We start from the raw sequence: 18,347 nt of genomic DNA, 5'->3' as shown, positions 1-18,347 counted from the left end.
GGCAGATCACTAGCGACCATTTAGCGATGCATCAGTGATCCTGACCAGGTCATATCGATGTTGGGATCGCTGGTGCATCGCTAAATGTAATGGGACCCTTAGAGAGCAATGAGGATTATGCAATCTAGATAGGTAGCACATTGAGGAGATATTTTCCAGTATACTGTATGTAGCTATCTGAGAATTGTACTGGTTATAGAATACCCCTCGTGATATCCTATTCCTTGTGAGGTTACATTTACTGTACCTCAAAAAGAGTTAGCTACCATATCTACCCTATGAATTTGTACCTACCGTATTTTGCAAACTATAAGACGTACTTTTTTCCAAATAAATTTTGGAGGAAAGGGGGGGTGTCTTATAGTCCAGATGTACCTTACAGTCCGGCTATGGCTGTGGGGCAGGAGCAGTGGCGGTAAAGGAGCGGGTCAGAGGAGGCAGGAGCTGGTGGCTGCGGCTAACAAGTGTGCCCACTAATACAGAAAACTAATATTCACTGCTCCCAACGTCCATAGTCCCACCCACATCTCAGCGCCGCCTTCAGGGCACAGAGGTGAGAGAGACTATGGGCATGTGGAGCAGTAAAAATTAATTCTCTTTAATAGCAGATACACTTGTTAGCCACAGCAGTGGGCTCATGCAGCGGCTGGGTGATCACATGTGTCTACTATTAAGGAAAATGAATATTCAGTGCTCTCAACTCACATGGTCATGGTCATGGGGAGCAGTTTATATTCTGGTAGCTGACTTCGGCGGGTGGGGGCACATGGCGGTGACATCATGTGCTGTTTAGGCCTGTTTCACATATCAGTTTTTTTGGTCAGTCAAAATCCGCTAAAATGGCGGATAACGGATCCGTTCCTGTACTGACCACAACTTTTGGCACCGGACCATTATTTTAACAGATCCGTCAAAGGAAGAATTTTAAAGGAACCGCTGCCTGGGGAAGGAGAGAGAGAATTTTACAGCCGCCAGAACAGAGTTTAGGGTTAAATTTGCGGCTGAGTGAAGTCTTTCGGGCACGCGCAGTGACAAATGCGGATCCGGCCGCCCGAAAAAACGTTGCATGGTCCTTTCGGGCATGTCGGCGGATGTCAAAATTTTGGCGGATCTGCAAAAAAACGGATCCAACGCATGGCCATCCGTCAAGATCCACCGGTAATGCAACTCAATGGGAAAAAAAACGGATCCGCCAAGAAAAATGGCGGATCCGTTTTTTTTGCAAAACAGCGGATTTTGACTGATGGACACAAACGGATGTGTGACACAGGCCTTACACGCTGAAGTCAGAAACCGGCATTAGAACATGACGCAGTGCTGTGAAGGAGCAAAGAGAAGGTGAGTAGAATTGTTTTTTCATGTGTGTGCCGTGATGGGGGCCATATATACCAGGATGGGGGGCATGTATACCAAGATGGGGGCCATATATATCAGGATGGGGATCATATATAACAGGATGGAGGACATTACCCCTATATCAGTGTCAGCAGCAGATCCCTCCCCATAACAGTGCATCATGACCGCATTTTTTGCTTCATTTTTTTTCTCTTTTCCTCCTCTAAAAGCTAGGTGAGTCTTATCAAAGAACAGAGAAAATGGTCTCTGACTAGATTGCTCTTTAGTAATCTAAGATCCTACCCTTTGCTCTTTCATATATTAGCCAAGGGCAGCAATTGATAACAAGTGATGATCACTTGTGGTCTGTCTGCTAAGACCCCTACTGAAGTTGAGAATATGAAGACCGAAGATCCCTTTGAATAGAGAAGTAACACACATGTGGGACCGCCTATTTATAGACAGTGAATGGAGCAGAGGTTGCACATGTTCGTCACCCTTAAGGCACCACTTCAGTGTTTTTTCTTTTATTTGAGCGCTGGAATGTTGCCATTAATGTAAGTTCCCTGATCCTAGTATTATACTTACAAACCACTATCTTCAGCTGTTCCCTGTGCCACCCAGATCCCAATCTGCCATTTTTTGACTGCGACTTCTGAATGACCGGAAGTCTGAGGTAACTATCACAAGCTCTGAATGAAAGTCTAGGAGGGCCTCGTTCTTGCCTCATTCTAGCTCTCATAGACTAATAGACTAATATTGAGTTGAGATCTCTGGCTCGCCCAGCAAACACTGGAGAGATCTGGCAGGTCACAAATTGAAGAAGACCAACCGGAAAGTCATTAATATCAGAAGAAGACAGCGGATGGTAAGTATATTTCTTGGTACATGGAACTTACATTAGGGATACAATTCTGGATGTAAAATTTAAAAAAGACACTGGAGTGGACCTTTAAATTCACATGGCATCACACAGAGAACTTTGAAATCCCCATTCTTGTAATTTGGGTTAGACACAAGTGATCACATATTTATCATCCATACTTGGGGTAGGTAGTATATGCAATTTATGAGACAACCCTTTGTGCACTCAATGTAAGTTAAATGATAAAAAGGCTGTGTACACGTTTAAAAATCAATACTTACCCTAAATTCCATCACATCCAAAAATGTCAAATAATAACCAGTTAAGTATTTCACAATCTCAGTCTTATCTTTGTGCACTGGCCCAAGATGTTGCTAGATTCAGGAGAGAAAAAGAGCCTGTTAATTAATATTCTAATCATTTAATTATTTAGAACCACTTGGATCTTAAATGGTGATACATTTATTCACACTCTTATTATATAATGCTGCAATAATGTTTATCATTACTCTGGTATGTAATTGATATATTGTGCTTACTGGCTACCATCTACTGTATATTCTTCTGCATTAATTGTGCATGAATTTGCATTTTTTCATCAGCCTTTCCAACAATACAGTCTTCCACAGTAGACTGACTTATAAGAATATGGATCTGCAAGCTCATTAGCAGACAACCAACAGGGCTGGGTTCATGTATATTTATATACAATGAGTGTATATATCCTGCTTTATAAATGTAGTGGGTGAAACTTGAACTACAGAGTGATTTGATAATGAAATTGTGTCGCTAGTTAGCACTCATGGACAAGCCGTGAGGCAGGGTTGTCAAATGTTCTGTGATTAGATACCAAGATGGTAAAGAAAAGGGAAAAGACAAAGGGGTAGTAAGGTAACGGTCTGAGGTCACAATACCAGGAAGATAACAGATCAGAGCAAAAGGGTGGACAAACGGACGGTCAGAATGAGCTCTGCAAATGCTACGATTGGCAGAGATCTGGTGCGGAAAGATCAGCTATGTAGCTAGGTAATTACTCCTTTCAGGTGTTCCTTGTTTTAAGCCTAGCACCTCTCAGTCTCAGACTGGATGGCTGAGATGTCTATCAAAATACTGACAGCTCAGCTCACCCCAGGATAATAAGATTGGATGAATGAGCAGTTTATTAAAATAATGACAGCTCGTCATACCCCTGCACTAGATTGGACGACCGAACTGTCCTTAGACATAATGCTCACATGTAAAGTGCCATGGAGTAAATGGCGCTATAATAATTAATAATAATGATAATAATAATAATGTGACTGTACCTGGTGCTGCTGCCCAATTTATTCTACAGTAGCTGTGGTGCTAAATAAAATATACAATATCAGTAAGTAATTACCGTGCTGCTGCGAACATCAATGTTTGGAAACTTCTTGCTGATGTATTTTATAGAAGACTCCATGGTTTTATCTGTGAAAAAGGGAGGTTTTGTCTTGGCATCTGAGCATGTCTGTAAAAAGTACAAAACATATAAATGTTCATGAAATAATAGAAAAAAAAAATCGACCTTTCAAACAGTAATACATACATATATATATATTTATATATATATATATATATATATATATATATATATATATATATATATATATACAAAAATTGAGCTTGATTTGAGTTGGTATACATGCAGCATATAAATGCATGTTCACATTGGTCATAAAGCATACAAAACCTAAAAAGACAAAATGAGAAAAACCATGCTGTGATTAAATAAATAAAAAGCAAAAGTGCATTTCAGTAATACAGAGTTCTTAATAATACTGTATTTGCTCAAACTCTGTATTACTGAAATGCACCTTTGCTTTTTATTTAATTAATCACAGCAGAGTTTTTCTCATTTTGTCTCTTGAAGATTTTCTATCTATCTATCTATCTATCTATCTACATGTATAAATATATATTTATATATATATATTGTGATAAAACACTCCGGGATCGCCTTTGCTGGGGTCAAAGGTCACGTGCGTTCAGCATGAAACTCAGGCGCAGAGCTGGGATTTGGGTGTAACTGACCCTGGGTCAGGTTTATTAACGGTGAAAGCAATGCAAAAGGAAATAAAACATAAAACAAATCCTTGCCTGTCCGGCACTAACTAAACAATGGACAACCTAACTACCAACTGGCGGGCTTCTCCCGTCCAGCCAAACCACAGTTGCAGTGGGCACTGCTTCCACTCACGTGTGTCTCTCACACAGACAGGCTCTCTGTGTTCCCAGGCTGAGACACTCACACAACCACCTTGCATGCTTTTATATCCACCTCCCATTATTCATTAGCAAGCAGGTGCGATACTGACCAGACTAGGCACTGGGAATATGCAAATGATCTCCTCAAGACTCTTCCCCTGGTTTTCCGATTTCCTCTTTTCAGCTGCAACGGCCAAAACCCAGTGATCGTTGAGCTCGCGGAGACTCTTCACTTATCCCAGAAGGCACTGGGAATATGCAAATGATCTCCTCAAGACTCTTCCCCTGGTTTTCCGATTTCCTCTTTTCAGCTGCAACGGCCAAAACCCAGTGATCGTTGAGCTCGCGGAGACTCTTCACTTATCCCAGAAGGCACTGGGAATATGCAAATGATCTCCTCAAGACTCTTCCCCTGGTTTTCCGATTTCCTCTTTTCAGCTGCAACGGCCAAAACCCAGTGATCGTTGAGCTCGCGGAGACTCTTCACTTATCCCAGAAGGCACTGGGAATATGCAAATGATCTCCTCAAGACTCTTCCCCTGGTTTATTATTTTTTATGTGGTACGGTTGAGAAGGTTTTTCTTTGAGTGTCTTGCACAAATTCTTGACACTATTTTGCTGAACCCCCCAAAAAATACAGACAGGCCACATATTTTACAGTGTGGTATATCTGTGACATGCCTCATCCATCCGTCTGCTAAAAATTTTGGTCTTTTTAGCCCTAAATTGATTTTTGTTTTTGCTGTCTGGCACCGTACTTATATACAGCACTATTTAGCCAAAAAATTAAATAAAAACAGGCCACACATTTTTTGGTATGGTATCTGCGTGCCTGCTCATATCTGTATGTGCTCAATGTTTGGCCAGTTTATGGCTGTTTTCTTTTTTGGTCCGGGGTGTCACTGGACTTATATACAGCAGTATTTACCCAAAAAATAAAAAAAAATACAGGCTACACATTTTTCCGTGTGGTATCTGCGTGCCAGATCATATCTGTGTATGCTCAAAGTTTAGCAAGTTTACGGCTGTTTTCTTTTTTTGTCTGGGGTGTCACTGGACTTATCTACAGCAGTATTTACCCCCCAAAAAATAAAAATAAAAAAAATTGTCGTAGTGGTATATCGGTGATAGCTCATATCTGTGTGTGCTCAAAGTTTGCCCAGTTTATGGCTGTTTTCTTTTTTGGTCCTGGGTGTCACTGGACTTGTATACAGCATTATTTAGCAAACTATTGAAAAAAATACAGGCCACACATTTTTCGGTGTGGTATCTGCGTGCCAGCTCATATCTGTGTATGCTCAAATTTTGGCCAGTTTAGGCTGGCTTTCTTTTTTGGTCCTGGGTGTCACTGGACTTATGTACAGCATTATTTAGCAAACTATTAAAAAAATACAGGCCACACATGTTTCAGTGTTTTATCTGCGTGACAGCTCATATCAGTGTGTGCTTATATACAGCACTATTTAGTCAAAAAATTAAATAAAAACAGGCCACGCATTTTTTGGTGTGGTATCTGCGTGCCTGCTCATATCTGTATGTGCTCAAAGTTTGTCCAGTTTACGGCTGTTTTATTTTTTTGTCCTGGGTGTCAGTGGACTTTTACACAGCATTATTTAGCAAAAAAAATAAGTTCTTTAAAAAAACATTTCTCATAGTGGTATCTCCGTGCAAGCTCATATCTGTGTGTGCTCAAAGTTTGGCAAGTTTACGGCTGTTTTCTTTTTTGGTCCTGGGTGTCACTGGACTTATATACAGCAGAATTTAGCACAAAAATTTTTATAAAAAATACAGGCCAGAAATTTTTGGTTGTGTTATCTCCCTAACAGACCCCATTTATCCTTGCCAAAAATTTGGCCATTTTAGGCCAATGCATTGTATTTGCAGTCTGTTATAGTACTTACTTATTAAATCTGATAAGGCAAAACACATTTTAACTTAAAATACAGATAGGTAAAAGTGTGGTTTTCCAGCACACGCATCACATACAAATTGCCTCCCAAATCACCCTTTTGTATTGAACGTGTCAAATATTCTAGTCCATTTACAATGGGCAAGGCGCGTGGCAAGGGACAGGGAAGTGGACGTGATGGTGATAGTGCAAACAGAAATTGGGCCACCAAAAACACCCACATCTTCTAGCTGGACCTTAGTGTCCAAAGTACTAGGGGACCAGGGCAAGACAGCACTATTGAAACCTGAGCAGTGTGAAAAGGTTGTTAGTTGGATAGCAGATAATACTTGCAGTTACTTATCCACCACCACTTATCCACCACCACCAGCAACCTTTCTTCAACAAGGTCAAGTCACAGTTGCTGTGAATCGGGACCACATATTCCTTACCTTGATCCTCCTTCCTCCCACCATGCTGAGTGCTCTGAGACAACTGATTCCACACTCGGACACTCTGAAGACCTGTTCAGTTTTCCTTTTGGAGATTCGTGCCTCTCACCCGGTCCACTTGAAGCGGGGCAAGATGATATCCCATATAGCGATGCACAAATCTTTGAGCAGCCACGGTCACAAGAGGTGGACGATGATGAGACACAATTGCTGGAGAGTCAGGAGGAGGCCCAGGGTGGGAAAGTGGAAGATGAGGTGGTGGATGATGTAGTAACAGACCTAACCTGGCAGGAGGACATGCACAGCGAGGACAGCAGCACACAGGGGGAGGTAGGCATCGCACCACTTCAGGCAGGAAGAAGCAGTGTGGTGGCTGCAGACAGAAGGCGTGCAACCGTTTCCCGTATCACCAACCTGACGGAAGTTTGCCATTCTAACTGTAAGGTCTTCCCGAGTCTGGTTATTTTTTTAAAGACTTTGCCGATAACCCCAAAAAAGGCAATCTGTAACACCTGTCATGCCAGCATCAGCAGGGGTAGCAAAACTACCAGCCTTACTACCACCACCATGATCAGGTGCATGGCAGCAAAGCACCTGACTTTGTGGGCCCAACCCCAGGCTCCAGGAACAGTGTCTGAGGGTGACACCACTCCTTCTTCCACTGTTGTGCGCGCAAGCCAATCCCCTGTCCACGGTGCATGCGAAGATGCCTCCTGCCCTGCACCTGCCGTTGCCCACAGTCAAATACCAGCATCATCAAGCACGTCCACGTCCTTGTCCCAGCGCAGCCTTCAGTTGTCCATACCCCAGTCATTGGAACGTAAGCGTAAATACGCAGCCAACGCCTCACAGGCCACAGTACTCAATTCTCATATTTCTCGCCTACTTGCGGTCGAAATGTTGCCTTTTAGGCTTGTGGAAATGGAAGCTTTCAACAACCTGATGGCGGCAGCTGCCCCAAGGTACTCGGTCCCCAGCCACCACTACTTCTCCCATTGTGCCGTCCCAGCATTACACAAGCACATGTCCCACAACATTACCCGTGCTCTCAACAATGCAGTTACTGGGAAAGTACACCTAACCATGGACACGTGGACAAGTACTTGTGGCCAGGGACATTACATCTCGCTGACAGAACACTGGGTTAACATAGTGGAAGCCAGGACTCAGTCAGACCTTGGGATGGAACATGATATAGAAGAATTAATGATTTGCTTTTATATCCCTTTAAATGCCTTTAAGACTTCAAATTGCCTTTTGCCTTATTACTGCTAGAAATTATGTAGACTACTAGTCTCCATGTTCAAGGAAACTATACTTGTTATCTTATTTCTTCTCAACAACATGTTCTGGCTATATTGAAAACAATTTACGACCCTGAGGTGATATGGTGGGGGCAAATGAGCTCCACATATTGAGTCACATATTGCTGTAAATGGTATATAAACATGTCTTATTTTTCATTACGTCAGATAAAGTGATTTGACCGCGCTCCGTGTGTGTTGAGTCTTTTTATCTCCAAGCGCTTGAGAACAGAAGGGCGAGAAACCTCACAATCCGGCCTCACTGGTGATCTGGAAAGATCTGACGCTTGGTCAGAACAAAAACAGCTACGACAGTTTGGCGCCCAACGTGGGGCCGTGGAAACCAGTCTATTCGGAATCCGTATGTGGGAGCTTCCTGGGAGGTTGAAAATGCAGAATCCAGGCTGCAGCAGGTGAGAACATTTATTCTTACATTGATTCTGCATCTGCAACCTTTCTAAGGATGTCTACATATCTCTGGGTAAGACTGTAACAGCACGGTTCAAAAGAACCCACATCACCAGTGAGCAGTGAGTATGGCTGTATGAAAGTTGAATAATAGAGTAATAAGATAATAATTGTCATCTGTATTATCTGTTAAACTGTTCTGGCAATATACTAATATACTAACTGGTTGTGTACTGGTGTACTGTGTAGCACAAAGTCTGGGATAGACTCTGTGCAGTTGTTGTTGTTTTGGATTGGCAGTAAATCATATGAGGCTGTATTTTGTATAAGGCTGTGGTTTTTGGTTGCCTCTGGTTTTCAATGTTTCTTGTGTAAGAAGTTGGCTTTGGTGTTCTCGGAGTGTCAGTGGACACTGCTGTAGGTTAAGGTGTCAATCAAATCCAAAATGCAAGATAGTCAGGCTGTGTGAATCCTTGTATATATGTCTATGAGAACCTCTGAATAAGATGAGAGATGAGTAATTGAGTATAAAAAAAATCCGTGAATGAGCACTTATGAATGAATCATCACACATCATTTTTGTGTCAAGAGATTTGTTACCTTTCTAGTCGTGGTGGAATCCCGGACAGATGCGTTATAGATATTTCAAATCTACATCTGAGACTGAATGAATTGAGTAATGATATAGCTCGTGTTATATGTGGCATTACATTGTAAAGTTTCCTGAATGCATTTGGCCAGAAAAAGGGCAAGACATGGTTAATCTCATTACACAGTTATGTGCTCTTACAGTGAAATCCCGTGATTTTGAGTTTTTTTTGTAGAAATTGATTTTGATAAGTCTAAAGAACTACGGAATGCTGATGGGAGGAGGGAAGGATGGCGCTGCGCAGTTTCTTCTCCCTTCGCTCTTATCTCTGCTGAGTGTGAGCTGTGCTCAAAATTCTCTGTAATTCTATCCGTAAGATACGCGCTGGAAGATTTGTGCATTTTAAAGCAACAGTACTTAATTGAAGTTGGAAGTTAAAAGTAAAATATGGTGCCTAATTTAGAAGGAAATTGAAAGTAATTGATGGTCATTGTAAGTGATTGTTTGGTCATTAATGTGTTTGAACCTGCTTCTAGTTGTGTGATTGATTTGTATAGCAAATTGTGGATCCACAGAGGAGGTAGCCGACTGTATGGCTGATAAAGTGGGTTAGAGTCCTATCACACCTGGGACTTCTTACTTTAGTCAGCAGGTTTTATTGTTGTGGGTGAGAGGCGAGGGCAAGGAGCCCTCTGGATATACCTTGGCAGGCTCGCTCTGACTTGCTAAGTGTGGCCTGTAAGACAGAGGTCCAGGCACACTGGGAGAGCATTTCAGAAGAAAGGTGAGCTGCCTAAGGTTGAAATAGCCTTCCCACAACAATCCATGGAGCTGGGCTGGAAGGATGCAGGCCTGATCCTATTCTAGCCAGCTGATCTAGCGGGTGAGAGGCAGAGAGCCTTCCCGCTACATCCTGTAGGTCTACCGGGTGAGAGGCAAGGAGCCTTCCCGCTACACCTTGGCAGGCTCTCTCTGACTTGCTAAGTGTGGCCTGTAAGACAGAGGTCCAGGCACACTGGGAGGGCATTTCAGAAGAAAGGTGAGCTGTCGGCAGAAAAAGGTTGAAGCCATGGCAACTTTTTCTGTGTACAGTCGGTGCCCCCAATGAGATCCAAGACAGCTATGCAAATTGTAAAAGACAGAGCAGAAAGGAAGCAGTGAAACAGGTAGGTTGGACAAATATTGAAAAAGGCAAAAATACCAGAGTGTGAATGTTTGGATGTACAAAAAGGCACAGACAAGGGAAGAAAATAGCAAGTGAATAAATGATGCTTGAGAATGTGCAGCAGTATGAAAGGTGTATTATGAATGTTTGATTGACAAAGTGTAACCAGAGACCCAGACAAAACAGATGGAATTGTAAACACTGTGATCAGACTCAGACAAACCCAGACTGAATAGCTACTTGTGTGACCTGTGCTACTGACCTAAGCAAGTTGCGCTAAATCCTGTCCAGACAAGACCATACGTAGTGACATTGACCTTTGAGGAGTAAGCTGACAGTAGACATCAGACGACCAACCCCATCAGTGCGACTAGAATAAGAAAGATGCAGGTGTATTATCCCTGGAGCCCCTCTGACCAGCTAGCTTTGCTGAAGCAGCTGCCTGACCCTGAAGACGAACCATTCCCGTTTTACAGACTCATAAAGGGAGTACAGCAGACATATAAGTGTACCTGGGCAGACCTAGAGAGGTTGGTGAGTTTAAAGGCAGGTGACGCACTAGGACATATAATTAAGACACACACAGATGTGACAAAGAATCCGGCTTGGGGCATGGATGATAAATCTGCACGATCTGGGGAGACGTACTGTGAGTCGCTAGGACAATGGGCTACAGTGGAACAATCAGAGCAGTCTGTACTCCTGACTAACGTGACACAGCAAAGAGGAGCGAGTGTAGAGATGTACTTTGGACGGTTACAGCTGAAATGGGCAGACATGGGGTACATTTGCATAAACCCACTTGATGTTAGAATACTGGTGAATGCATTCATTGACGGTATGAACAAAGACTTACAAGACGCAGTACAGACAGCCAGACCTGAATGGAGATATGTAGATCCGAAAGACCTCCTTAAGGTAGCTAAAGAAATTGAGCAAACAAGGACAATAAGACGACCTGTCATGTATGCTGGAGCACAAGGAAAGAAGTGGAGACGTAATAAGGGACATAAGGACCTAGAAACAGTGAGGTGCTGGAATTGTGGTGAGAATGGGCACTACGCCAGCCATTGCAGAAACCCTGTAATGGAAAATAAGCAGACCAATCTTCCACCTCCTTCGCATACAGACTAGGAAACTGGCAACCCAGTGACAAATGTGTACCCTGTTCTTGTCCCCTCCGGACCTGGTCCTACCTTGATGACCACCATAACAATGCCGGGAGGGAAAGAGGCAGAATTTTTGATTGACACTGGGGCAGCTGGGACTGTGGTACACAGAAACTTGATAATGCCAGACATAATTACTAATGAGATTGTGGAAGGTGTGGGGGTAGAGGGGCAAGTGACAGAAGCCCCTATGACTAAACAAATAAGATTAAAATTACGAGATAGCCAAGAGGTGCTTACAAAACTTATTGTTAGTGACAATACCCCTATGAAATTACTGGGAGCAGATGTGCTGAGTGCGATTTCGGCCACCATACAGTACTCTCCTGAGGGTATTACAGTCACAAGTCCCCTCTCAGATAAACATTTGTGTAAGATTGCGGCAATGGTGTATATGACAAAAGCGGTGAAACTAACACCTGACACCAAAATGCCTGAGGATGAAGAAATGGGACAGGTGCCAGACACTGTTTGGGCAAGGGGGAAAAATGATGTGGGTCGGTTGACCATTCCCCCTGTCATGATTAAAATGAAAGAAGGAACCACTCCTCCTTGTTTAAAGCAATAACCCTTGAGCCTAGCCAAATCAATTGCCCCGAGCAGAGATATTAGAGAGTATGTTAAGGCAGGGGTTCTGGTGCAAAGAAACCCCCCCTGGACTGCAAAGATCTTCCCCCTGCGACACCTCTTTGTATCCCATTAGGAAAAAAAGGACTCAAGGGTTTGCTGACGCTTACAGAAAGGTTCATGACTTAAGGGCTATTAATGATGATACAGTGAGTGTGACCTCAATCGTCCCTGACACACATACACAATACTGTCACAGATCCCAGTAATGTCAGAATGTTTCACAGTTATTGATTTAGCAGGTGCATTCTTCTCTGTACCCCTGCACCCTGACTGTCAGTGTATTTCTCCTTTACTCATAGAAGTGAACAATATTGTTGGACAGTCCTCCCACAAAGGGGGAAAGAAATCCCCTGCCATCTATTCAGCAGCAATGGCAGGGATCCTTGAGTAGTGGCAATCACCTCATCCGCTGATTGTACTAGTACAGTACGTGGATGACCCTAAGGGTTGCAAGGTCTCACGTGACAAATTACAGTATTACAAACAAAAGGTGACATTTGTTGGGACATTATATTGCCGAAGGTACCACACACCTGACAGGAAACAGGCAATTCAAGATCTCCCTCTACCCAGGTTACATCAGCATCTATGCACTTTCCTAGGTTTAGTGACCTACAGTAGGCCTTGGATAAGGTCCGCTTCACAAATATTCCAACCACTTTATGACTGCTTGTCATCAGACCCGGGACCTCACACAAAATACAATTGATTGTGTCTGTGCGGTAGGAGCAGCTGCACTACTACTAGGAAAGGCATGTGAGATCACACTGACGTTTCTTTTGACAATCTATTCCCCATATGACATCCATGCCATACTCGTACAAGTTCAACCAAAACATGTCTATGGCCAGACAGCTCCGACTTGAGTGTGCTCTACTAATTCCTGAATATGTCACCCTTAAAAGATGTAACGTTCTGAATCCAGCCACCCTCCTGCCTGTGGATTCAGAAAAGGGGGAATTGGTGACCGTATTAGTGAAGTGAGGAAGGATACTTTGACATGACGCATGAACATGTCTGCATAGAACTGATGAGTCAGGAGACAGTTGGGTTTGCACACGTTCATGAAAAACCTGTTCCTAATGCAGACTTTGAGTTTCTTTTTTGTAGATGGCCCCAGATACCACCAGGATGGACGATTCTACACTGGATATGCAGTAGTATTCTCACATGAGGTAATCAGAGCGGAACCACTCTCTCCTCACATGTCGGCGCAGGAGGCAGAGTTGAAGGCACTCACTGAGGCGTGTAGAGCCGCTGCAGGTAAAGTCGCTAATATTTTTGCAGATTCGAAGCCCATTAAAAATGCAGAGTTGGTGAAACAATTGATGGAGGCATTGATGTTACCAGTCCAGGTTGGCATTGTCAAGGTAAAAGCACACACAAAGGTGACTCCGTGGAGGTAGAGGGCAATAGAAGGGCGAACGAGGCTGCTAAAATAGCACAAGGCGGCCTAGAGAGAGCAGTGGACGGTGGCGGGGAGTCCGCGTATTCCAGCCACATTGGGTCTAGGTGTCCTGAAATCCCTCCGGCAAAAGGCTGCCCAAACAGAGAAGGTACACCGGGGGAGACTGGGAGCTGAGCTGAACTCAAATGGAGTATGGGAGAATAAGGATAAAATGTGCCCACCAAAGTCCCTGTTCCCAATCATGGCGCAAGCAGCACATGGCCCCACTCACACCTCAAAAAGTCACATGTGTGCCATGGTAGATGCCTTCTGGATCGCTCCTGGTTTCAGTTACGCAGCCGCGAAACTTGTACAATCATGCCTCATCTGTGCACAGCACAACCCAGGTAAAACAGTAAAAGTCCCTAAGAAAGCGACATCTAGGCCTCTCTACCTGTTTCAGAGACGGCAGATTGAAGACATACAGCTACGAAGGTAGGAGTGTATGCAAATATCATAGTATGTGTAGATCTCTTCTCTGGTTGGCCGGAAGCCTATCCGGTAAAATGTGCAAATGCTAAAACAACTGCAGACAAACTGATGAAAGAACTGATCTGCAGGTATGGTGTCCCAGAAACCATAGAAAGTGACAGGGGTACACACTTCACCGGAGAAATAATGAGGGAAGTCATGCAGGCCCTGGGTGTACAGCAAGCATTTCATACACCATATAGGCCACAAAGTAGTGGGAAAGTGGAAAGACTAAATGGGACACTTAAACTGAAAATTCAAAAGGCCATGGCAGACACAGGAAAGAGCTGAGTAGAGTGCTTGCCTCTTGCACTCTTTTCAGTCAGACACACTCCAAATAGAAAGACAGGCTTGTCTCCATTTGAAGTCCTGTTTGGTAGTGCACCAAAGACTGGTCTGTACTTCCCACAGGTGCTACAAATGCAACACGGTGCTATGACAGCCTACGTCCAGGCCTTGCAGGAAAGACTTAATGTGGTGCATAAACATGTGTTCTCATACATTCCAGATCCTAATGCCAGTGCAGATGTGCATCAGCTGAATCCAGGTGATTGGGTGGTTATACGCAGACACGTGAGAAGGATCCGGGACCCACGATTTGACGGCCCCTTCCAAGTCCAGCTGACCACATCCACTTCAGTAAAACTTGAGGGAAAGCCTACCTGGATCCACGCCAGTCACTGCAAGAAGGTCCTTTCACCAGTAGAATGACTGTACTCCTCATCACCTTGCTGGCAGTGACAGGGTTACTGCACTCTACAGAGACACAGGACAAACTCTTAAATGCTGAGTGGAACAACAAACTTATTCGGCATCATACTCTTCTTATAAAGGACATGGAAGGACAGAAACCGAAGGACTGTTGGATCTGTACACACAGCCCTGTATCTGCGAGGACTATGCCGTACTTAGCCTTACCTCTGGAGCCATGGGAGGTATTAACCCCACACTGCATACACAATGAGACTTGGACTCAATCTAGGTTTTAGGGAAAAGATGTGCCCAGTGATACATCTGCCTCATTGGTTATAATCGGATGGGCCGCTAATCCCTGGTTTCAGTTTAATATAATGCGGCCTAAGGTACAAATGTGGTGGCGGGAATATGACTCAGATGTCGGAAATATGGTCGCCAGGAGGAGGACTGAAATCCCTCACTCAGACCCTATTCCCAATGATAGACGGTGGTTCAGTCTTCAACACACTGGAGCAGACACCTGTGGTGAGGACAATAATTGCTTCCGTATATACACTCATGATCAAACACAGGTTAATAAGACGATGTACCAGGATGGTATTGAAGGCTGTAGAGCAGTAGAGCATCTACGGGTAAAATAATAAGGAAAGAAAGGGGTAAATGTACATCTGGTATAAGGGGAAAGCCAATGAATAATACTTGGTGTGCCCATAAGCCTATGTCAGGATTTTTGAGTTTAAACCAATGTATACAGACCCCTGGTCACGTTTGTGTTCTCCCTGAAGGAGTATTCTTGGTTTGCGGACATCGAGTCTACAGGTGGGAAGGCCAGACATAAGAGGGGTCTGCACTCTTGCTAAACTGACACCAGCCACTTTCATAGTTCCTCATAGTAAAATAGACACAGCAGCAGTCTCAATTCACACTTTGTATAGAAGGGCTGCAGACAATAAGCCCCGGCCAAATGGTAGGCCGCATCTAGTAGAGATGGGGATAACAAAATATTCAGTAGTATGCTAATATACCCCTTCATAACACAACTGTGGGATAAATTAGTGGAAGGTACCGACTACCTGGACGATCAGATTTTCCAGATTCTTGAAGTTCTAAATGAGACTAATACAATACAGAGACAATTAATCGTAGTTACTAACCAACATACTATAGTACTAGATTACCTGACAGCAAAAGGAGGAGGAATGTGTCAGATAATTGGTCTCACCTGTTGTGACTATATTGACCCTGCCGGCAATCTCCAGATCGGGGCCAGTATAGACAGAATAGGTGAACGTAGAGACCAATGGTTAAAACAACACAGTGCAACCAGAGACTCCTGGTGGGGTAACACATTCTCTTTCCTAAATCCAGCAAATTGGTTTAATGGCTTAGCAGTATGGATTTTTGGCATTTTGCAGACTTGTATGCAAATTTTGTTGTTTTGCTTATTGCTTTATGTAGCCGTAAAAGCGCTAATATATGTATTACTTAAGCTACTGAATAATGTATGCATAAAAAAAAAAAAAAAAAAAATCTAAGGCTGAACCTTCTGTAGTGTATCATAGACCCCAGGTAGCCATTGCTGATGGGGAAGGTGAGTGTCCACACTGAGGGTGGATGGGCGAAGCAGGTAGGAAGCCCCCTTATGGGTACTAGACCCATGAGACAGTAGCTCCTTTGTGGACATCAGCTGAACCTGTGGCAAAGGTTATACCATTTACAAAAGGGGGAAATTGATATAGAAGAATTAATGATTTGCTTTTATATCCCTTTAAATGCCTTTAAGACTTCAAATTGCCTTTTGCCTTATTACTGCTAGAAATTATGTAGACTACTAGTCTCCATGTTCAAGGAAACTATACTTGTTATCTTATTTCTTCTCAACAACATGTTCTGGCTATATTGAAAACAATTTACGACCCTGAGGTGATGGGGGGGGCCAAATGAGCTCCACATATTGAGTCACATATTGCTGTAAATGGTATATAAACATGTCTTATTTTTCATTACGTCAGATAAAGTGATTTGACCGCGCTCCGTGTGTGTTGAGTCTTTTTATCTCCAAGCGCTTGAGAACAGAAGGGCGAGAAACCTCACAATCCGGCCTCACTGGTGATCTGGATCTGCCCCCACTGTGTACAGCTCCTGCAACTCCTCCTCTTCAGCCTCCATGTCTGAAAGGAGCACATCAGTCACAAGCTGGAAGCACGGCAGCACTGCCAAAGCAAAGCGGCAACAGGCTGAACTGAAGCTAATATGTTTAGGTGACAAACCGCACAATGCTGAAGAGTTGTTGACAGTTCTGAAAGAGCAGGCAGATGTGTGGCTGACACCGCTGAAATTCCAGCCAGGCATGGTTGTGTGTGACAATGGCAGGAACCTGGTGGCAGCTCTGGGGCGAGGCGAACTGACACACGTACCATGCCTGGCCCATGTGCTGAACCTCGTTGTTCAACGTTTTCTAAAAAGCTATCCGGACCTGCGGATCTGCTGGTTAAAGTACGCCACCTGTGTGCACATTTTAGAAAGTCAGCTACAGCTTCAGCCGCCCTTGCCGTGCTTCAGCAGTGATTGCAGATTCCGGCTCACCAACTTGTGTGTGATGTCCCCACACATTGGAACGCTACACTCCACATGTTGGAAAGGACTCATGAGCAGAAGCGGGAAGTTGTTGAATACCAGAATCAACAAGGCCGTCGTGTTTCAGGTTTCACACCACACATAAGGCCTCAGTAGTGGACATGGATGTCAGACATATGTAGCATCCTCCAAAACTTTAAGTTGTCCATCAAGATGGTGAGCGGCGATGATGCCATAATTAGCGTCACTATCCCACTCATCTGCATTCTGAAAAGCTCTCTGCTCACAATGAAAGAGGATGCATTGCAATCGGAGCACGAGGACATGGATAAAGGAACCATACAGGGTGATTACACACAGCCCAGCCTCATGTCATCCCAACGTGGATTGGTTGACAAAGAGGAAGAGGAGGAGGAAGAACAGGAGCTACTTTCATGCGCTATAGATGGGACTACAACCACAACTGTCATACCATCTGTTCAGCGTGGATGGCCTGAGGACAGAGAAGAAGAGGAAGAGGAGGACGACACCTTGGTCATTCGTCCTGTTGGTCAGGACACAGAATGCTTGCCTGTTACCAGTCTAGCATGCATGGCTGACTTTATGTTACGCTGCCTTTCCCGTGACCCTCGTATTGTCAAAATATTGGGTAACAGTCACTACTGGCTAGTGACATTTTAGACCCAAGCAACAAGGATAACTTTCAATCTCTTATTCCAGAGGCTGACAGGTGTACCAAAATAGTGCAGTAACATAGGGTCATTGTTGCAGAGTTATTAAAAAAATTCCCTTCTCAAAATGCAGGCGGCAGAGATAACATTTCATAGGCCAACCAAGCCGGACAGGCGACACAGACACAAGTCCACTCCAGCAGAGGCAGGGAAACACTGGAAAAGTTCTGAAACAGTTCTCTAAGACCCTCCCATTGCCCATCCACTGAGGCACAAGGTAATCTCACAAGGAATGCAATCTTTTCTAAGATGCTGAGGTAGTCCATTGCTGACCGTACCAATGTCCTCCGTGATTCCTCTGTGCCTTTTAATTATTGGATATCCAAGCTGGACACGTGGCATGAGCTTGCTCTCTACGCCTTGGAGGTCTTGGCCTGCCCTGCCGCTAGTG

The 18,347-nt window shown here is 43.9% G+C and overlaps 1 protein-coding gene across 1 annotated transcript in view; it reads right to left on the bottom strand.

The window, feature by feature from the left end:
• NCKAP1L (NCK associated protein 1 like) overlaps positions 1 to 18,347 on the bottom strand; it is a 310,666-nt gene that overhangs the window by 269,300 nt on the left and 23,019 nt on the right. Inside the window, exons 2-3 of the mRNA XM_073561415.1 lie at positions 3,582 to 3,692; positions 2,482 to 2,574 (exon numbers count right to left, since the gene is read on the bottom strand). Coding sequence (XP_073417516.1) covers positions 2,482 to 2,574; positions 3,582 to 3,692 — 204 coding nt within the window. The remainder of the gene's footprint in view (positions 1 to 2,481; positions 2,575 to 3,581; positions 3,693 to 18,347) is intronic.

The sequence above is a fragment of the Dendrobates tinctorius genome, unplaced genomic scaffold, assembly GCF_039654945.1.
Source record: "Dendrobates tinctorius isolate UK_male_01 unplaced genomic scaffold, ASM3965494v1 ptg000319l, whole genome shotgun sequence".
NCBI classification, from domain to species: domain Eukaryota; kingdom Metazoa; phylum Chordata; class Amphibia; order Anura; family Dendrobatidae; genus Dendrobates; species Dendrobates tinctorius.
This window is presented reverse-complemented; position numbering and strand designations above follow the sequence as displayed.